The sequence below is a fragment of the Camelus bactrianus genome, chromosome 7 (genome assembly GCF_048773025.1).
Source record: "Camelus bactrianus isolate YW-2024 breed Bactrian camel chromosome 7, ASM4877302v1, whole genome shotgun sequence".
Classification (NCBI taxonomy): Eukaryota; Metazoa; Chordata; class Mammalia; order Artiodactyla; family Camelidae; genus Camelus; species Camelus bactrianus.
The window spans coordinates 14,105,070-14,124,832 of record NC_133545.1 but is presented as its reverse complement, the minus strand read 5'-3'; the positions used below and the strand labels follow the sequence as shown (position 1 = coordinate 14,124,832).

Sequence of the window (19,763 nt, the reverse complement as noted above, 5' to 3'; positions counted from 1 at the left end):
TTAACGCTGTCCCACCAATACCTAAATCAGGAGGTAGAAACGCTGACTTTCAGTAGGAACTTTGAGAAACAGCTGGGACCCACCAATCACTCCTCTTGTCAGATACACATGAAGATTCATTTCTGGGTCTGGGGCCTCATTCCCATCTTAAAATGATATTCATTACTCAGTGGGAAAACTGTTTTCTAGGGCTAATACAAAATTGTATTTCATTTACATTTTTCTAACAGCCTTCCTGATGTTCCAGGCTGCTCAGAAGAACAAAAGGTGCTTTCAAGTGTTTTTCTGAAAAGTCACTCTCCTCTAGCATGAATTATAGGGGACAGAAAATAAAGAACGCCAGCCTGCCTTACTTCACTCCCTGTTGCTTCCTCTGGGTATGAGGGAGTGTGGCCAGCAGGAGCTGAGTAATTAGCGCTGCTCCTTCCTGCCAAAACAGGGCCTCTCATCTGAGGGGTCCAGGAATGTGCGTCAGTGTTAGTATTTGTACCTATTTGAAAGGGAGCTTTCAAGGTCTCAAGGACCCTTGGTTGGAAACAGTACAAATGCCTACTAAGATTGAATGTACTTTTTATTTCTTGCTATACTTATAAGCTTCCTTTCTAAAAACCACTAGGTGGCAGGCAAAACATAGCTGATAAACCAGGGAACTTTACTGGGAACCAGAATGAGGATCTGAACCCCCTTCTCGTGAAAAACAGATGCTCTGCGCTCAGATTCCTCTCCGTGATGGCCCAGTACATGCAACCAGTTTGACAGGAGGCTCACTTTTTCTCCAGGCTGTCCATGTATTCTTTCTTCTTTCTCCTACTTTCTTGAGCAGAAATCTGCAATGTAAGGGGAGGAAAAAGGATTATACCAGTAAACCAGTAAAAGAATGACAGGAGGACATTCACACAGAAATCACAAAAGCCCTGCTCATTCTTGTTGCCACTTCCCTTTTGCTTAACCTGCTGACTCATCTACTCATGTCTTCTGTCCTCTCTGGTTTTAGCCCACCGATATTCTCATCTGCTTTCCAACAGATGAGGTCCCCAGCGAGCACAGTGGTCCAGGAGTCAGACCAGAACATGGGGGTCATGAACCATCTGTATGGTCTCAGATAAATGATTTCAACTCCATGGACCTAGTTGGCTCAACTCCAATATATAAAATGAGGGGCAGGGGGTGGGAAGGGATAGACTGGGATTTCAAAATGGTAGAATAGATAAACAAGATTATACTGTATAGCACAGGGAAATATATACAAGATCTTATGGTAGCTCACAGAGAAAAAAATGTGACAATGAATATATATATGTTCATGTATAACTGAAAAATTGTGCTCTATGCTAGAATTTGACACAGCATTGTAAAATGATTATAAATCAATTTAAAAAAGTTGCTGATGAAAAAAAATCTTAAAGGAAAGAAATTATGCAAATAAATCACATCTGTAGAAACCAGAAAAAAGAAATAAATAAAATGAGACAGTTGGGGTTTGTTATATAAGAATTCTCTGGTGGTTCTGCACATGGATGAAGAATTATAACTTCTTCCCTTGGCCTCCTCCCTCCTGCTCTGCCCTTGTCCAAGGCATGCCCCTGGGCCTCACCCTCCCCGATTTGCACTGTAGGCGCTGAGGACCAGGAGACTGCTGGACCCAAGTATAGAAGAGTGGCCTGCAGAATTTTTTTTTTTTTATCAAAAACCTTATCAAAAAAAATTAAGCACCCATAATATATTTATCTATATTTATTTTTTGTAAATTATATGCATGCCTACCAGAGAGAAATACCTGTGTATATCATAAAACAGAAACTTTTAAGGCTGAGATTTAAACACCGTAAAATTTCCTCCCACCCCCGAATGGGTCATCCTGGGCACCATTAAGTGTGCACCCCTGATCTGGGGGCCCGCTGACCAGAGGATGGATGGAGGGGCGGGAGGAAGATGGGGCAAGCCTTGGTCCCCACCATGGGACAGGCCAGTGTTGGCCGCTGGGAAGGGAGGGCGGGCGGGCACGCGGGCTTGATTCTGCTCACTGTCTCTGCTCCCAGAAGTGTCTGGATTTGAAGGGCTTACCTTATTCTTGATTTTCCTCCGGATTTTCTTTAGGGCCTTCTCCTCCGATTTTGTCAGGGGCAACTTGGTGGGGATGGGATAACCCTCAGCAATCAGGGTCCTCTTCTCCTCCTCTGTCAGGACCAGGGGGCCTGATCCCTGCAGCTTCTGTGCAGACCAAGGAGAACAAAAGGGTCAAAGAGGAACAGCCAGGCGCATCAGAGAAACACCTCCTGAGGGGTGAGAAGGGTCTGTTGTGATATCTCGCAAATGGCTAAGGGCAAAGGGTGCCTCTGTGTTTTGGTGAGAAATGGGTACTTTGAAGTGGAAGCAAAAATGGAGAAGACACTCACATGTGAGTGTTACAACCCAAGGAATGTAATTTAAGGGAGCAGGTAAAGAAACAACCACCCATGATTTCCTAGAAGTACCCCACTGGCTAAAACGTCAAAATTAAAGGATAGAATTTGTTTCCCATGTCCCTAGAGATTTCCTGGCCTTGGCGTGATGAGGGATTCACTTGCAGCTCTGTCTGTGGGAGAATTTTGCTGTTCTCCTGAAAATGCCATTTTGCAAGATGCTCTTTACACACTAGGAGTCACTTCTTGACCTTCACTTATAGCTAAGGGGCCAGGACTCCCAGGGATATGCCTGTAGGCACGTTCCATGGAAGTCATTGGTCAGCACAGCCCCAGGACATCCATCATCAGTGGAGATGAGAACTGCAGCTCATGTCATTTAACCTGTGTTAGAACGTGTTTATAATTAGTCCAACAGAGTACCTAGTGCATATTAGCTCTGTGTTAAAGGCACTGAGGAATCCAAACAAACTCTGTCTCTAAAATAGCTAATGATCAGGACGGAGACTGAATTGACACACATGAGAGAATGAGAGCAATTAAATGCTAGACTGTAACATTAATTTACTCAAGGTGCATTAAAAACGTGGAGAATGAGAACACTTAGATGAGTCTGTGTGATAAGGGAAGGCTTAGGGTAGCAGATAAGACTTGATTTGGGCCTCCTGAAAGAAAGGGGATGATTTGCATAGAGAGAGGAGGGCATTCCAACAAAAGGCAGTATTGTGAAAAGTAACTGAAGAAGCCACTCTGCACAGAGGCGCGAGGAATTCTTGAAGCAGCAGCAGGTTGGGCACATTCGGAGGGTGTTGGTACCCAGCAGAGGTATTAGGGCTTGATGCCAACAGATAATAGTGAAACATGGCACGGTTGTTGAGCCAGGGTATGATATGGGGAGGGTTTCCTCCATGACCATGTGGAATGGACTGTATGTGGTAGAACCCCACAGATCCACAGGATGAACACCATTTCAGTAATCAAAAGAGTGAAGGGTTAGAGGTGAGGAGGTGGAGATGGAGTGGAAAGAGTTCATTCCCTGGGTCTCAGTAATAGTGATACATAAGAATGTCAACACAGATCTAGAACTTCAAATTTTCAAAATTGTGTTAATTGATACATGGTTCTTATAAGAACTTTAAAATATCTTATTCCATTTAAATTTGCTCTACATGATATTATAAATTCAATAAGGTTGACTATAATTTTTATTTTTTATTTTTTTTTTTAATTGAAGTATAGTTGACTACAATCCTGTGTTAGTTTCTGGTGTATCATTTTTAAATCTTCATAGAAATCAATTGACTATTCAGGACAATAAGAAGTTAATTATCTATCCCTATTTTTTATTTGGAAAAATTACTTATGTGAGGGATGAATGATGTCATGATTTCTATCCTGAGTCACTGGGTTAAGAGTTGTACCTCGGGCGAAAAGGGTTAAACAATATCTTTGAGCTTTATCAGACATCAAAGAGTTTACTGTTAGAGAGATTTTTAAGTTCATCAAAGACTGCTTACTTAAAAAATAAGTTATTTCCTATCATAGGTCATAAAGACCACTTAAATTGATGGTAAATATTTGTGATATAAATTTGAGAAGAATAACAACACATTTTTATTCCTCATGCTTATAGCTATGTAAAATAAACATATGAATAAAAACCAGAAGTGTGCACAGAAAAGGAGGAGAATGTGTTAGTTAGCTATGTGTCTACGAGACCACAGACAGCACTTAGAAAATGTTCTTTAAGACTGTTACCTCCCAGCTTTAGCAGTTAAGACCTAAAACTTCCTACAGGAATAAAAGCCAAGTGGCCCCAAATGGCACCCACTCTAGGTGAGGCTCCCAACGACAGAATGGGGAGAGTCTGAGTCCGGGGATGTGGTGAACACTCACGTGGGGTGCGGTGAGGAGCGGGGAGCTGGCGAGCGCTGAGGTGGCCCGCGCCGGGGCCCTGGCAGGGCTGTGGGTCTGCGGCAGGCCGAAGGGGTGCAGGCGTGGGCTGGGGCTCAGGCTGCCCTCCGAGTCGCTGCTGTGGCTGCTGGGAGGGGTGGGCGGTAAGTGCAGGTGGTCCACGGAGCCTGCGGGAAAGAGAATGGATGGCATCCATCAGGGAGCAATGAAGCAGGACTTGGGGGCAGTTAAAAGAACCATTAAGCATCCATACAGTGGAGCCCAGGGTAGCAGAACAAAAGAATGGGGACTCTCCAGGTGGGTGTGGATGTACAAAGATAAGGGAGGGAACTAAATCAAGGTGCAGAACGGTGTATGCGGTAGCCCTCCTTCTGTATGAAAAGGGAGAGACAATACAGGCTCCTATTTGCTTGTATTTACATAAGAAACTCTGGAAAATATATAAGAAACTAACAAAATTATGATGTAAGGAAGGCAGAAATCAGAGTAGATAGGGACAGTCCTGCCGTAACTTTCCCTCTGCTCATTTCACGTAGTGTCCATAGTTTGACCTGTAAACTATATTAACGTATTATGATCTTTAAAAAAAAAAAAAAAAAAAAGAGCAAAAGCTGGGAGCCGGTGAGAGTTTGCGAAAAGCTCATTTGTTTCGGGAGGAATGTGCCTGGTAGGGCCCACAGGCCAGATGCCAGGCATTCTTGGTTCATAAAATACCCAATCCATCTGCAGATAGATAGGTAGGCACTGAAAGACAAACTGGATGGGGAGGGGCTTTCTCCTGCAAAGTCCCCCATCACCTGAGTCCAGCCTTTGCCTCTCCTCAGGGAGGCACACTCATGCTTTGCCGGGGCCTTTGAGCCTTAGATGGTGTAGATCATGTATTTCCAGGGCAGCAGGGATGGGTTCCTGAGTGGGGGAACCCGCTGGGAGATCAAGCTGGCCAAAGAGTTTTGGGGTCTGACACTTTTTCTGACCTGCAGATCTTTGCGCTGTGCTGAAACACCTTGAGAGCCAGGCACCGTCCCTGACCCAAGGATCAGGACCTTGGGTAAGCCTTTCACTCCACACCCATGCTGGGGCCCCCAGGACAACAGAGCCTCTAGCGCAGCAGCTCTGCACTGGGCAAGGTGCCTGGGTGCCTCACGTATACCTGGGGTTGCTCGGCCAGAGAATGGCTTGGGGCCGTGGAAAGTCCTCACTATTCATGGAAAGGACCTTTCTGAGACTAAGAAAAAGGACTCCCCCACTCCCACCCCACCCCCACAGCTGCCTTTGGAGGTGACAAGCTGCAACCAGACAGCTCTCTCACCTACTGAATACCCCAGGTAACCACATGTGATGTCTCTCTCTGCCACCCCCTTCGCCTCCACCCCCATTCACAGCACACATTTTTTTCTCACTTTTACCCAAACCCTTCTCTTTTCTCTTTCTAATATAACTGTTTTTCACTAGATACTTCCCTTTTTCTCTGCTGAAGAGCTCCCTGGGTTTTTAGTCTACGGCGCTTTTAAAGCTAAAGAATATTCTAAACCAATCCTACACACCTCTGTTGCCAACTCCCCTGTCAACAGTTCTCGGCAGCCAGAGGATAGGTACATGCCTTAAATATGTGCTCACCTAGAAAGGAGGAGTCCTGAGAGTGTTAACCAAGGTTTTCCCAATGCCATGAACACCTCTGCGTCTTGCGGTGTCAGATGAATTAAGCAAGGAGGTCATTAGACTGGGGTAGCTCCAGTGCTCTGGTGGCCTCCACAGGCAAACCAAAATATGAGCCTGTGAATGCCTCAAGGTTACCAAACTGAAGCCTAGGGACAACCAGTCACAAACAGCCAGCTGGGCTCTAAGTTATAGCCAACCAATAATTCCTTACTTCCACCTTTTCTTTATAAAAATCCCCCCTCCCAAGCTCTCGTTGGTGGAGCTCTCCTAACCACTTCCAGTTTGGTGCTGCAGAACCGAATCTGCCTGCCGTGCTGAGCTGGGAGATCCTGGAGAACCAGCCAAGAGTCCCCTCCCGTTCACTAGGCACAGTCCAAATTATTCTCATACTTTTCTCCTTTCCAAGCAGAAGGTGCTCCACAAAAAATGGAAATGGCCAGGCAGGAAAAGTGAAGCAAACTGGAATCTCGTCTTACCTGCTTATTAAGAGCTCTTGCCCTGGCCACAGGTGCCTCAGTATCAGATTTCTAAATATCACTTGAAATGTTGCTCTTGGGTTACTTACTGACAGGGCTGGGGACAACCAGCTACTTTGCCTAGAAGCCCTGCTGCATTCAAGGATATCGAATTTCCTCCTCCCTGTTTATCTAGGATAATGAGGAAGGAAGGCCATTTACTTTACTCCGGAAATTCTTCTTCTCCAGATTCTGAAGCCACTACAGGACCGACTGTTACAGTTATGACACTTTCTGAAGCATATTGCAACACAGGTGAAAAGAGCAAGGTGTATTTGATGGCCATAACCCATTTCATAAAAATGAAAGGAATTACTTTAGAGCAGTATAGAGAGCTGAAAGGCACTAAAATGTGTCTCACTCAGGGAAAAGAAGCATTGTCTCAATCTGGAGTTTAGCCAGTATTACTAATTTTAAAAACTGAATCCTTTCCTTACTGATGATAAAGATAAATGCCTTTATCAAATCAAATCCTGAGTATATGTCTGGTGGGCTGAAGGCAGCCTATGCTTCCATGAGAACTGCTCATATAGAACATCTGGACTTTACGTCTACACCAGAGCTCAGGTACCTTTTCTGTGACAAGCGCATATACTGATTTCTTATTTGTTGACCTCACTGATGAGCTGTCCTTCTGACCTTGTACTGAAAGTATAAGTAAAAAGGGAGGGGATGGCGTGTCTGAAGGTACAGAATTAAGGGCAGGATCTGTGCAAAGTAGCTTAATAAAAAAGGCTGAGAGAGTTTCCTAGGGTCCATGAGACTTAGAGGTCTGCGTTCAGGATTCCTAACTATGGGTTTCATATGAGGACAAGAAACTGACTCAGAGAAAGAAAAAAGTGAGAGTATGACAAGGTCAGGTGTGACATTACTTAATTCTAAACGGATGGCAAGAAGCCAGGTGGGATGTATGAATACAGAAGCCTCTTTGCAACTACTGTCACCGACAATTAACATTTAAAAACGCTGAATGGATCAGATACCCTGTGAATTCATTTTACTAGGGGTTTAAACTGGACTTGTTTTAAACAAGCAAGGTGCCTTTGTGGATGTTTGCCTATTTGCTTCTACTGATCCTCACTGCAGGGCAGGGAGCTGGGTTTTATTTTCAGGGCAGATCCATGTTCATCAGCACCCTAGTCACAGTCGTCTAAAAACAGGCTGAAAAGTCACCCCGACTAGAAGCAAAAGTTAAAGATTTAGCTGGAAATTAAGCATATACATATCTGGGAAAATAAAATGTAGCTTTCAAAGTCTGTATTTAGAATCAAGAACAGAGCTATTTTGTAAAGCAAGCTATGCCTTTGGTACAAATTAACCCCAGCACTGTCTCCCACACTCCCCATCTCTTTAGATGGTGCACCCACATCTCTAAACCCAGAGGAGAGGGCAGACAGACCTTCTTTAGGAGAGAAGTTTAGGAACTGATCCACTTCATGAGGCTCCAGCTTAATCTTAGGAATAACTGTCTGGCACGAGGAATCAACCTAAAGGAAGAATTTCAAACACAGTCTTTAAAAACCAATTAACAAACCCGAAGAAACACCCCAGGGAGCTATTTGTCATCTGTCTCCCTCCCAGGGCAGTCCTGCTTCTCTGGGGTTGGAGGAGGCCTGGCTGAGGGCAGGCTGCTTCTTGAGCAGGGAGGTGTTTCAGTCCTTAACCTTTCCCTCGTCACCAATCTGGGCATTATAGGGGATGGAATCCTCAGAATTCTAAAATTAAGAACCCCGGACTCACTTATCAGTGCTTCTTTCTCCTGTTTTTATGGTAATATAGAAGGCATTTTATCACAAAATAGTCTGGTACATTTTTAAAGGGTTGCAGGCTTCCAGCACTGTGTCCCGAGGCAGGAACTGTGTGAATTGTGCTGCATCCAGCCTCTTCAGGCTTCCTGACAACTGACAACACCTAACCATGAAACACTTGGGCCGGAAAGGAGGAAAGGTACCTGGCTCATGCGTGGGGTGCAAGGCCATGATCCTGACCTTTCTTAGTCACATGCTTAAAAAGGAACTGAACTAAAATCTCATGGAGCGAGGAGACTAATACATACTGCCAAAGCCTGGTCCAGTAAACAGACTCAGGTAGCTGTGGAGAAAGGAATTGTACACGGCAGCGCAGGTGGTCTGTCCACAGCCCCTCATCTTCCACCCAGGTGGGATGCAAAAGAGCACAAGGAGTGAGTATGCAGTGAAGTTTTAGTGGCTCCCCTGCTTCTGTGTTACCTTTTCCTGGACAGATGGACTACTACACTTTGCTCAGAGGAGATCTGACTTAACCTACGTTAGTGGGGTCATTGTTTATGACCTGTGGCTTTGAACTTAAGGAAACTTAGGGCTGGATTCCAGTATCTGGAAGAAGACATTCAAGTAATACTCTGGTCCATCACCAGAGCCTGGAAATACCAAAGAGAAGGTGGAGTAAAACTAAATTCTACTTGCTGTGGGCATGGAAATGAGCGAGGAAGAAATTCCGAATTTCTTACGTTTCCCACAGGAAATACAATAAGAATTGGTAGGGGGGCAATCTCTGAATTAAGTCAGGGCAACTCAGCACTGCTCTAGGAAAGTAAAACACTCCACAGGAAATAGCACCCCTACAGCCATGGCACAGAAAGCCATGGACTGCACCATCACTGTAACTGCTCCCTTTCCACTGGCTTAAAAATCAATCCCATGGAGAATTTTTTTTTCCACCATGGATATCCATGTTTTTTTTTTTTTTAATTTTACAACAGCAATCATAGAAAAAATTAAATCAGACTTTCTACCAATTTTTCTGGACAATGCCTTTAAAGAAAGTGATATAACCAATGTTGACACCAAATCAACATATCCTTGATATACACATAAATACATTTGTACATACATACCTACACATAGGACTATATATCCTTAAACATACACTAGCTCCAAAAAGATTAAATGCTTTACTGGAGAATGAGGATCTGTATCTTTTGACCCAATCTGTTTACATGGAAGAAAAGGGAGTGTACCCCAGTGTTCATTTCCAGAGGGGGTTCCTCCTTTTCAAAAGGGGTGGAGATGGCTGTGATGGTCAGAGTGACAGAAGGAACAAGTCCCGAGGGCGGCTCATCTGTAATCGGCTCTGTCTTGATGGTTGTTGATGGAAAGTCTGTAGACAGGTACCATTTCTCACTCTCCACTTCATCTGTGGGAAAAAGACAAGCACACATATGAATCTGTGCAGGGCCTCAGGTGTAAGTAAAGTAAATGACTACTGATCTTTCTCCTCCAAAAAAACCTCCAAGAAAGAATTGTTGAGAGTAGGATAAAAGTAAATAAAATGAGGATGTGAGAGAGGAGATAAATTGATAAAGAAATGAATGGCAAAGTAAGAGTCTATGCTCATATTCACTTGAGCATAAGTATGCCTAAAGTAATTCTGGAGGGATACACGTAACAGAAAGAAAGTTGGCTTCCTGGGCAGAGCAGCAAGGGGACTGGGTGGATGGGGAATAGGTCAGGAGGGGGAACTTCAGTGGGTAGTGTTTTGTACTTTTTCATTTTCAAACCAAATGAACATGCTATCTATTCAAAAATAAACCAATAAATAAGTGCATTTAAAAATAAGAATAAAAGAAGTGAATGGTTGACAACCAGGGTCTCAGGAGACAGGACTGGAGACAATGGTTAGGTTTCTTCCTTCTCCCCAGTGGATGGTTATTTGTTTTCTTTCTTTTTTTCCTTCTCACTCCCTGTCCTTGGTCCTTGTCTGCTTCCCTACAACCTCACTTTTGCCTTACACCTGACCTCAACTTCCAGCAGGAAGCCCTCTAGGAAACTTCAGAGTTTGTTACAGACATCTGCTCCTTGTTGAAATGGATGAAATACTCATCCAGAGGAAAAGGCTGCCTCTTGCCAAGTCTGGGTCTTGGCCTCTGGCTTTTGTGATGATCACAGGCCTGGGGATCTCAACAAAGCAACAGCGCAGAGCACACAAAAGCCCCTTTCTCTCTCAGCGCACGTTCTCCTGGGAGCCTGCATGGTACCTGCACTTCTTACCAACGTACTCAGAGCCGGTACCTTGCACAGCCCCGGGAAAGGAGGGAGGAGGGCAGGAAAGGAAACAGCAAGAAGGCTGCAAAAAGATGCAGAACAAAAAAAAGCAAGTCAGAGATTCCCAAAGTCAGCATTCCTCATCTGACACCAGTTTTCCAAAACGAGGCTAAAATAAAGACATGCTCCCTGGCTTTATGAAAACACTTAAATATACACCCCTCATGCCTAGTGAACTATTACTACACAGGGGAGCAAAGTTGTTCACACTGTGAATTACACTCATGATTTGGGCTCAAGTTTTCTTATGAAAAGGTACACGAGCGTCATTCAGAACCATCAGGGGCCAGTGGGAGAGTGGGCATGGAAGCTAAAAGCTGAAGTTCACAATTATTAAAGTTGTATTTCATAAGCAACTTCCTTCAAACACAGGGAAAGGTTAGATTCATATTCACCGAGGTAAATGATTTTCCCCTAAATCCAGCTTATCATTGACTTGATTAATTATTCCAGCCCCAATTTATTTCCTGAGGCACAATAAAGACGGACAAGACTTAGATTGGTTGAAGATGGTTTGCTTTTAGAGCTAGTTCTGTGGAACTGCTGAGGGCTGTGGGTGATGGGGGAATTTCCATCACTCTCAGCGTGTGCACCACATCCTGGCTGAGGGGGAGGGGCAGGAAACAAAGGGCCTTTTGCCAGCAGCCAGAGGATGGAGACCACACTGTACTTGATGCAGAATCCTGCTGGCCAGACGGGCGCCCCAGCCCAGCTTAGAGAAGCAACTGGATGAGGAGCCTAATGAAGTTTCTAATGCCAGTGCCCCTCCCAAAAGGAGCTTAGGAACAAGAAGTCTCTGTCACCTGCAAGACATGTTCAGGACAGACGTGGGGAGGGGTTGGAGAGAGAGTGAGAGAGCGAGCAAGAGAGCAGAGGCCACACTTTCTCCATTTAGCAGTGATGTGTTGATACTTCTGCTTTGTCAACACTTATAGACTGTCCACATTGAGCAATATTTATCCCTAGCAGAGACTGGAAGAGAGATAGTAAGATGAAATACAGCCTCTGATTTATTAAAATTAACAATAAGGAGGCATCCCTGAGAAAAAGGCCACATGTAATTACCAAGAAATGATGAGATAAGGCTAGACTAGACCCCTGGCTGTGCAGTTAGGATTACTGTGATGAAACTTAATTTCCAAGGCACAAAAGAAAAGGCAAAAATAAATACAAAAAAGTGAATACAAGATTACAAGGCAAAGGAAGACAGGTAATGAAATCAGTTCTTCCAATAGAACTAAGCCATTCCCAAAGCACACCATTTATAAAATAGGTCAAGATAGTTTATATTCTGAATGCTCAGTGTCCTATACCCCCATTTAAAATTTTTTTTAATATAAATGTAATCTGCTGTATCAGAGACAGAGACTGCAGGACAAATGATGATACTTGAAACAAAATCTCCTCTCTCAAAGACAAGTGAACTCTTCCAAGAGAGAAGCCCAAGGAAGCTGCCTCTCCACTCCTGAGACTTTTGGGGGACAAACAATTGGATTTGCCTTCATGCTTCCATTTTAATACAGCCATTTATGACTCCACCTTGAACGATGTTTTTTGAATTACAAAGAAGTTTAAGGCTATCCAGCTCAGACACATCATTTTATTGATGAGGAAACGGACAGGCAGGTCTAAACCACATAGCCAATTGGTGGTAGAACCCAGATCTTAGCACTCTCAATCGTATTCTGTCCCCTCAAGAAACAACTAAACACGGAGATGAGGATTTGTGCACAAATATGCTCACTGCAGCATTATTTATAATCACAACACACTGATAGTAACCAACACAGTAAAAAGGAAGGGCAAGGTTAATGAATTATGGTGCATCCATACAACAGAAATAGTATGCAGCCAGTAATGTTACACGTGAAAGCCTTTTAAATAACAAGGCAAAGATTTACATTAGAATATTAAGAGAAAAAGGCTAAATATAAATTTATGTACTATTAATGAAGAAATTGATAGAACAAAAAGACTGAGAAGAAATATGCCAGAATAGTCAAAAAAAAAAAAAATCTCTGGAGAACAATTCAGAATGCAAATGACATTCCCCCCCTACTTTTATACCATTTCTAGATTCCCTGTATTGGGAACATATTGTCTGTGGATGATCACACTCAGACATGGCCCGCTTCTGCCTGCTCTACTTTATGCCTTATGATGGTAGTTATTAGACAGAGCCTCAATGGGTCAAGGGGCCCATTCAGCATCCCTTGACTTAACGAGAGTCAATGAGTACCTAAATATAGGTTATAAATTGCATAATTGGCTCCAGTTCTTCATTTGTTCCTCCATCCATGTCCTTTGCCATGTAATTTTGCAGTTCCCTCCCACTGTGGACTAATCTTCACCCTGGGATTGGCCACATGACTTGCTGTGGCCAGAAAGATGTTAGCTTCTAACACAAGTGGACTCTGGACACAAACTTGCACAACTGGATTTACACACTTGTACTTCTGCCATCATGGGGAGAAGGATGTGCCAGGACAATCTACTGATCCCAGGAGGAGGACAGACACATAAAATAGAGTTGTCCCCAAATGAACCTGCCCAAGATCAGCCAACTCTTAGTCTAAGACATGTGGGTGAATCTAACCGAAACCAGCAAAGTCACTTAGACCCCATCTAAATCACCTAACCTCCTGCCAAGGCACAGACACGTGAACTATAATAATAAATGGTTGTTGTTAAAGCTAATTAGTTTGGGGATGGTTTGTTATGCAGGAATACAGCTGGCTGATACAATGCAAGCAATTAAATCCATTACATCAGAACCTGTTGTAACAAAATAGCTGTACCTTGTTTCCACAGTAATTCCTCTAAACCATCAACTGTGAACCATATCAATAAATATCAGTAGACTGACTGATTCTATCTACCAGTTAAATCACAGAATAAATGACTGCAGATGAAGAAAGTCAGCCAGTAAGAAGTTTGGTAAGAAAAACATTCCAGTGGCAGTTGACACTAGAGAAAAGAGCTTTCATTCTGAACTGCTAGGTTGGCTTGTACCCTGTCCCTCAATGGAACTACATTTCAAATCAGAGAAAACAAAATGACAAATGTCACCTATGAGGCAGGGGGCTAACAAAGGATAAAGCAAAAAGAGTATATGTCACAGTTTTCCCACATGACCTTATTTTTGAAGGTTTCTTTCACTGGCAAAAAGGTCAGTAAAGCACCATGGCTTAAAACTTAGATGTTTAGGTTATTGCTTAAAGTACAAAAACAAGAATCAGTGCACACTCTATACACCTTTGGATTTCTAAAACTTGGAGCTCAGATTTTTTTTTCCTACACTGTGTTTATATGCCTTTTAAGTTTCATTTCAGAAGGAACACATCATCCAGTAAGTCTGCCATATCATCTGATTCTACTGAAACAGCTTCTTCTCAAAGGTCAAACTCAACTGGCAAATTTCCTCAGTATCACCACTTAGCTGTCAGCCAGAAAATAAAAACAAGCCACTGTCTCGTAGTGATGAGTCCTTTACATGCAAGGACGAAATGGGGTAACTATGAGCAATGGGGCCAGATGCTGAGATTACCAAAACAGTAGCTGAAAGAAACACAAACCAAAGCCAATGGAGAGGGACACTGAAAATGCAGGTCCTCAACCATTTCCATATGTACTGCATAAATAATTGCATTGAATAGATACTAATTCCTGGGAAGGGGAGAAACAAGATTAAACTCTAAACTGGGAGTAAGCAGTATCTTTATAAATATGTTTTTTACATATATATATATATACACACACACATGCACACACATACACACACATATACACTTATGTACATATAGTAGGCCCATATATTCTTAAAAAGAGAAATCACATGGGGAAAATATCCCTTACATGATATAAACACATATGTATCTATTCGCTATTTATATAATATGTTGAAAGTGAAAAGGAAATTTTTGTAAATTAAGTAAGTATGCCTCATCTAAATCCTTCAGCATTTGATAACTATGTCTGCCCTTTGAAATTTTTCAAAGGAGTCAACAAATCTTGACCAATTTTTGATGTAAACATCTCTTAAAGGAAAATGCTAAGGCAGGGTTCTGGAGGCTGGAAGAGGGTCAAGGATTCAGTTAAATGTGTCAGAATCACATTAAGCTACAGCCCACTGCACATTCAGATGGAAGTTAGATGACTGTCTGCCCAAGGTCCCCTCCATGAGTGCCTTAACCCTGAAATAACCTCCAGCCGTGAGTGGCATGAAGAGGTTTTGAAAATAGTGAAAATAGCAGACCCTTAATTCTGAGTGTTTACTGTGTGCTAAGTATTGTTCTAAGTGCTTTATACATATATTAATCAACTTGATCCTAAGAGTGGACCCTGGAAGGCAGGCACTGCTATTACCCTCATTTGATAGACAAGGAAACTACACGATGAGCTCACTCACCCTAAGTCACACAGCTGGTACAGCCGACCTGGGATTCACACTCAGGCGCACCAGCTTCACAGCTCGTGCTCTTGGTCACTAGCACACCGCTGCTCAGGAGATCAATGATGGAACAGACCTTCAGCCGTAAGTGATTATTCTTCAATTAATGTCAGTTTGGGCCAAAATTAGCCACTACAAAAGGTGCAATGTTGGTTCTTTCTATACTTCTCGCCTTTGTTTACATAGAGTCCTAATGCAATGTTCCTGAGGTGAAGAATCCCAGTTTAAGACCAGCTGATACTAGCTAAAACGTTTGGAGTGCTCAGGGAGTGGCAGGCGCCATTCTAAACGTCTTCATGTATTTAGATGGGTTCCTGTAAATGAAGCGATTTCCCTCTGATATCTCCCTCACTCCGTGTTCTTTCTGTGTCTGTGTTTACCACCTCTTTCCCTTATGCCAGCCATTCATATTGTGGCCAGTTGGTAAACTATGTGTTTAATTATGTGGTAATTGCATAAGGCAGTAATAACAAGTGCTTATATTTATTTACTGCTTACCAGTTGCCAGGCACTATTATAAATGCTTCGTGCATATTAACTCATTTAATCTCTACAATAACAGCAGAAGGTTAAGTATTATTATTATTATTAATAGTATTATTATTATTCCCACTTTAAAGATCAGGAAAGAAACACAAGAGTTGACCCCCTGCTCAAGATCACACCATCAGCAAGTGGCAGAGCCCAGAATTCGATCCAGGTAAATGGATTCCAGAGATGAACCACTATACTTTATCCATGTCCTGCATTTAGCATCTCTGGTCCTCCTGTAGGACCTGTGTTTGCAGCATGCATTAAATAAATATCTGTGGAACAGATGAATAACCTCAAAAGATTTACTTAGTATACACATGCAAAACAATGTCTGTGCACTTTTTTTTCTTCACCAAAATCATGACTCTTACTCATGAATAGTTAGAGTAAGTTCACTGCTAGATAGCTGTAAATGTTACTTCCTTATACTATTCTCGCATTGCAATGGCCAGGCAAATGAAGAAGTCATTAGTTCACTTGAAAAGGCGGGGGAAGCACCATTATCTTCTTTACCTGTTAGAACCCGCTACTTCCCGTAGGGAGATGACAGACACATCTGCTTTCTTTTACCCTAGAATCAATCCCCTCTAAGAGAGAGAGCTCAGGTCAATGCTCTTATCAGAGCAGCTCAAATCAAATGCGGTGAAGATCCAGCTATTTATCAGCTCTCTGTGACTGTCCTTCCTAGGACCCATGTCCTTGGAACATTTCAACATCAAGATGTCTTCACCACTGCAGACAGGAAATCTAAGTCACCCATGACTCATCTCTATCCTTTACTCAGCCTACCCGATGGTGTGCTAATCCTGCTCTGGGTTTCATCTCATCATCTCAGACTCCATTTTTCCTTTGCCATGGGTGTATCCACCTTTCCATTTCTCCCTGCATTGCTATATCCATGCATACCTTCCCTGCTCTCACATCATCAAGACATTATTTTCTTCTGGTCTCCAAAAAACACCATCCTACTTTCCTAAGGCCCTGTTTCCCATCGAGCGCTGAGTCTTTGCCTTCCACCAGGCTACCTCGTACCGGCAGCATCTGCTCATCTTAGGCTCACAGACTATTGTTTTCATTCCCACATGTGAAAACAGCTCCATAAATTGAGGGTACCCATGGAAGCCAGCGCACCCAGCCATCTCCTGCCTGCTAGCTCTCCAAACCCAACCAGGCTAACCAGAAGGAAGATTATTATTTATGCTCTGGCCCCACTCTCTAGGCCTGGAACAGCCACAGTTACAGTCCTTTATTCCACCCAAAATAAAGTGACCTTGACTTGTGCATGGAGCCGATACTGTATTCGATCATTTCTGTATTAGTATATTTTATGCTGAATCTACTGATATTTTATATATTTTCTAACTTGGTTCCTATATCATCTTGGAGGATAGGCGCCATGTCTAGTTCTCTCTGAGCAGCCTTCATCCAGCGCTACTGTTTCTTCTTTAAGAAGAAGACTGAAATCAAAGAACAAAGCAAATGAATACCGAGCACCCGAATTTAACTACAAAGGAACGTGACTAAAATAGGGAAACGCATGAAGACACCCTCCGGGGGTGAGGCGCAAGACTTGGTCATTTAACTATAAGCTTTTTATTCCTCAATCAAAGCATAAAATATCCACAAACATTCTACTTGGCTGTTTCTGCTTATCTCTTTAAAACGTCTTCACTCTTTTTTACCCTCAGAACAGAAAACCCTACTTAGCAGCCTTAATCATAGGAAGAAACGAACGAGCTGCGAGTAGGACGTCTTTCTGGTGGTTTTGAAGGCCAAGCGCATGTTCCCAGGACTGGCTCCTGAGGTTGCTGAACCACGTGAAGTTCTTTAGCTCAAGTGTTTCAGAGAAGACTATAGTCAAATTCAGCCCTGAAGACAGATGACTCCTATGTAATCTTAGATGAGTGTTTCTCAGCCTTTTTTGGGTCACAGACTCTTTTGAGGATCTAAAAAAAGTTATAAATGTTCTTAGCAGAAAAAACTGACAAATGTTGACAGCCCACATTCTGTATACAATTTTAGGGGTCTAGGATCCAAATGAAGAAAAAGAATAACAGGATAAGGACACCTACATTTGCCCAATAGAGTTGGTCTGAGATTCAAGGAGGGAGGAAGAGGGGAAAGACAGAGTTAGCAGAGAAAGAACAAGGAAGGAAGAAGGGAAAGAAAGGTGACGATGGGAGAGAGGACAGAGGGAAAAAGAAAGGAAGGGGGGAAAAAAGAAAGAGAAAAATCCTAATAAGCTGAGAGAGAGTCTCCACATGAACTATTTATCTTATCACTTAGTTTCAGGCTTGGAAGCAATTACAGAAGAGCTGTGTTTAATCTAAGTAAAATTAGACAAGAAGATTGGAATCATTGGCTTTCCGAAGTATAATGAAATACTCTCCATCACTAGACACAAGGACTCGCAGTTTTGTTTTAAGCTGCTTTTACAATGCAAAAGATGAAGAACATTGAATTTAATGCAAACAGCATTTGTAAAATGCTGCCTATTTATGCGTTGCCTAAAGAACTATCATCCTCCTCCATCAGGGAGGCAATCTGCTTAACAGAGCACTGACTCGAAAGGAATCTTTGTGAATTAATCCTCAAGGTGGATGCAAACTAAGGTTCAAATAATCAAATAATTCTATTCGCAAACATTTGTCTATCCACACAAAACTCAGAAAAACAATTGAAGCCAGGACCTAGACAAAGCCTTCCTGGGAAAGTGCCCCCTCCATTCATGCACGCTGCCTGACTTTGATTTCACAGGTCCCAAATGGTTATTATCCATGTCTATTATCCCCCTACCTATAAGATTGCTTTTTGCTGGCATAGAAAGGTAGCTTTTACTCAGAAGAAAAACTGGTGGTTCACAAAGATGAACTGCTGATCAGAAATTCTGCAAAATATTATCTGGCCCATTGTACTTGTTCTCAGCAAATTACTAGCTTGGCCTGTTGCAGTTTAGGACCGATACACAGAACAAGGAGCCAGTTGGGCAAACTGAAAGATGTGAACCGAAGTGTGCTTTAGCCTAATGACAAGGAAGCCTTCTTGGAAAAGACTATTCCCCCTTACATTAAGCCGTTAGCATAGGTGGTTCCCATGAGTTCCTTCATTTTGCATTTATATTAAATAGCATTAAAAAGCAAAGAAATAGTGTCATCAGGAAGAGAAAGGGACTCTGAACTTTCAGAAATCTGCTTATCTGCAATCATTTCAGTAGGGATCTTGATTTATAAGAATCAATGTCCTAGCCCTCTGCTTCCTCTAACCATCACCTCTGTTTCAACTCTACTCAGCGCTTTAGGGCCCAAATGAAATTCTGCTTCATTCATGCAACTTTCCTTGTGATCTTCACTGGGTATGCTCTCTCTCCTCTGAACTTCCACAGTTTCATTTCTTCTTGGGACATTGCTCATGTTCAGTCTGATAAAGTATTGGGGTGCATGGCACTTTCCCTAGACTCTGAGCTACTTTGAGGCAGGGTCTAAGTTTTACTATAATTGTCTCACCAGTATCTACACATAGTAGGTGTTCAACAAACATGGAATTGAAGGAAAAAGTTGCCCAGATTGCTTAGGACGGCTCTAATCTGCATATTCTAGAACCAAGGCTGAAGAATGGCTGACTAACTCCACAGAAGATAACTGTCAGAATACAATATAGAGATTGTATAGTGTTACCACATTCCTGCCCAGGGCCCCTGCACTTGCTGCTTCCTCTGCCTGGAAGCCTCTTCCTGAGACATACACCTAGTTTCTCTCATCTGCTGACCTTTGCTCAAATGCTACCTCCAAAGAAAGGCCTTCCCTGTTTATCCTATTTAAAATCTCAACTCCTCCACTGCTATGGTTTGACTATTTGTGTTCTCTCTAAGTTCTTCTGTTGAAATCTTAATGCCCAAAGTGATGGTAATTGGAGGTGGGAGCTTTGGGAGGTAATTAGGTCACGAGGGTGAAGCCCTCTGCAACGCAGTTAGTGCTCCTGTAGAAGAGACCCCACAGAGCTCCCCAGCCCCTTCCACCAAGTGAGGACACAGTGAGAAGTCTGCAACCAGAGAGGGTGCTCTCCTGACTCTGCTGGCACCCTGACCTCAGAATTCCAGCCTCCAGAACTGTGAGGAATATATTTCCTTTGTTTATAACTCAGTCTGTGGTATTTTGTTATGGCAACTTGAATGGATTAAGACACTGCCCCCTCCTCCAGCCCCTCCCTA

At 42.8% G+C, this 19,763-nt stretch overlaps 1 protein-coding gene across 1 annotated transcript in view; it reads right to left on the bottom strand.

Moving 5' to 3' along the window:
* Positions 1-19,763, bottom strand: part of CREB3L2 (cAMP responsive element binding protein 3 like 2) — a 107,766-nt gene that overhangs the window by 20,971 nt on the left and 67,032 nt on the right. The window contains exons 3-7 of the mRNA XM_010947492.3: positions 9,489-9,664; positions 7,890-7,977; positions 4,299-4,483; positions 2,065-2,211; positions 769-827 (exon numbers count right to left, since the gene is read on the bottom strand). Coding sequence (XP_010945794.1) covers positions 769-827; positions 2,065-2,211; positions 4,299-4,483; positions 7,890-7,977; positions 9,489-9,664 — 655 coding nt within the window. The remainder of the gene's footprint in view (positions 1-768; positions 828-2,064; positions 2,212-4,298; positions 4,484-7,889; positions 7,978-9,488; positions 9,665-19,763) is intronic.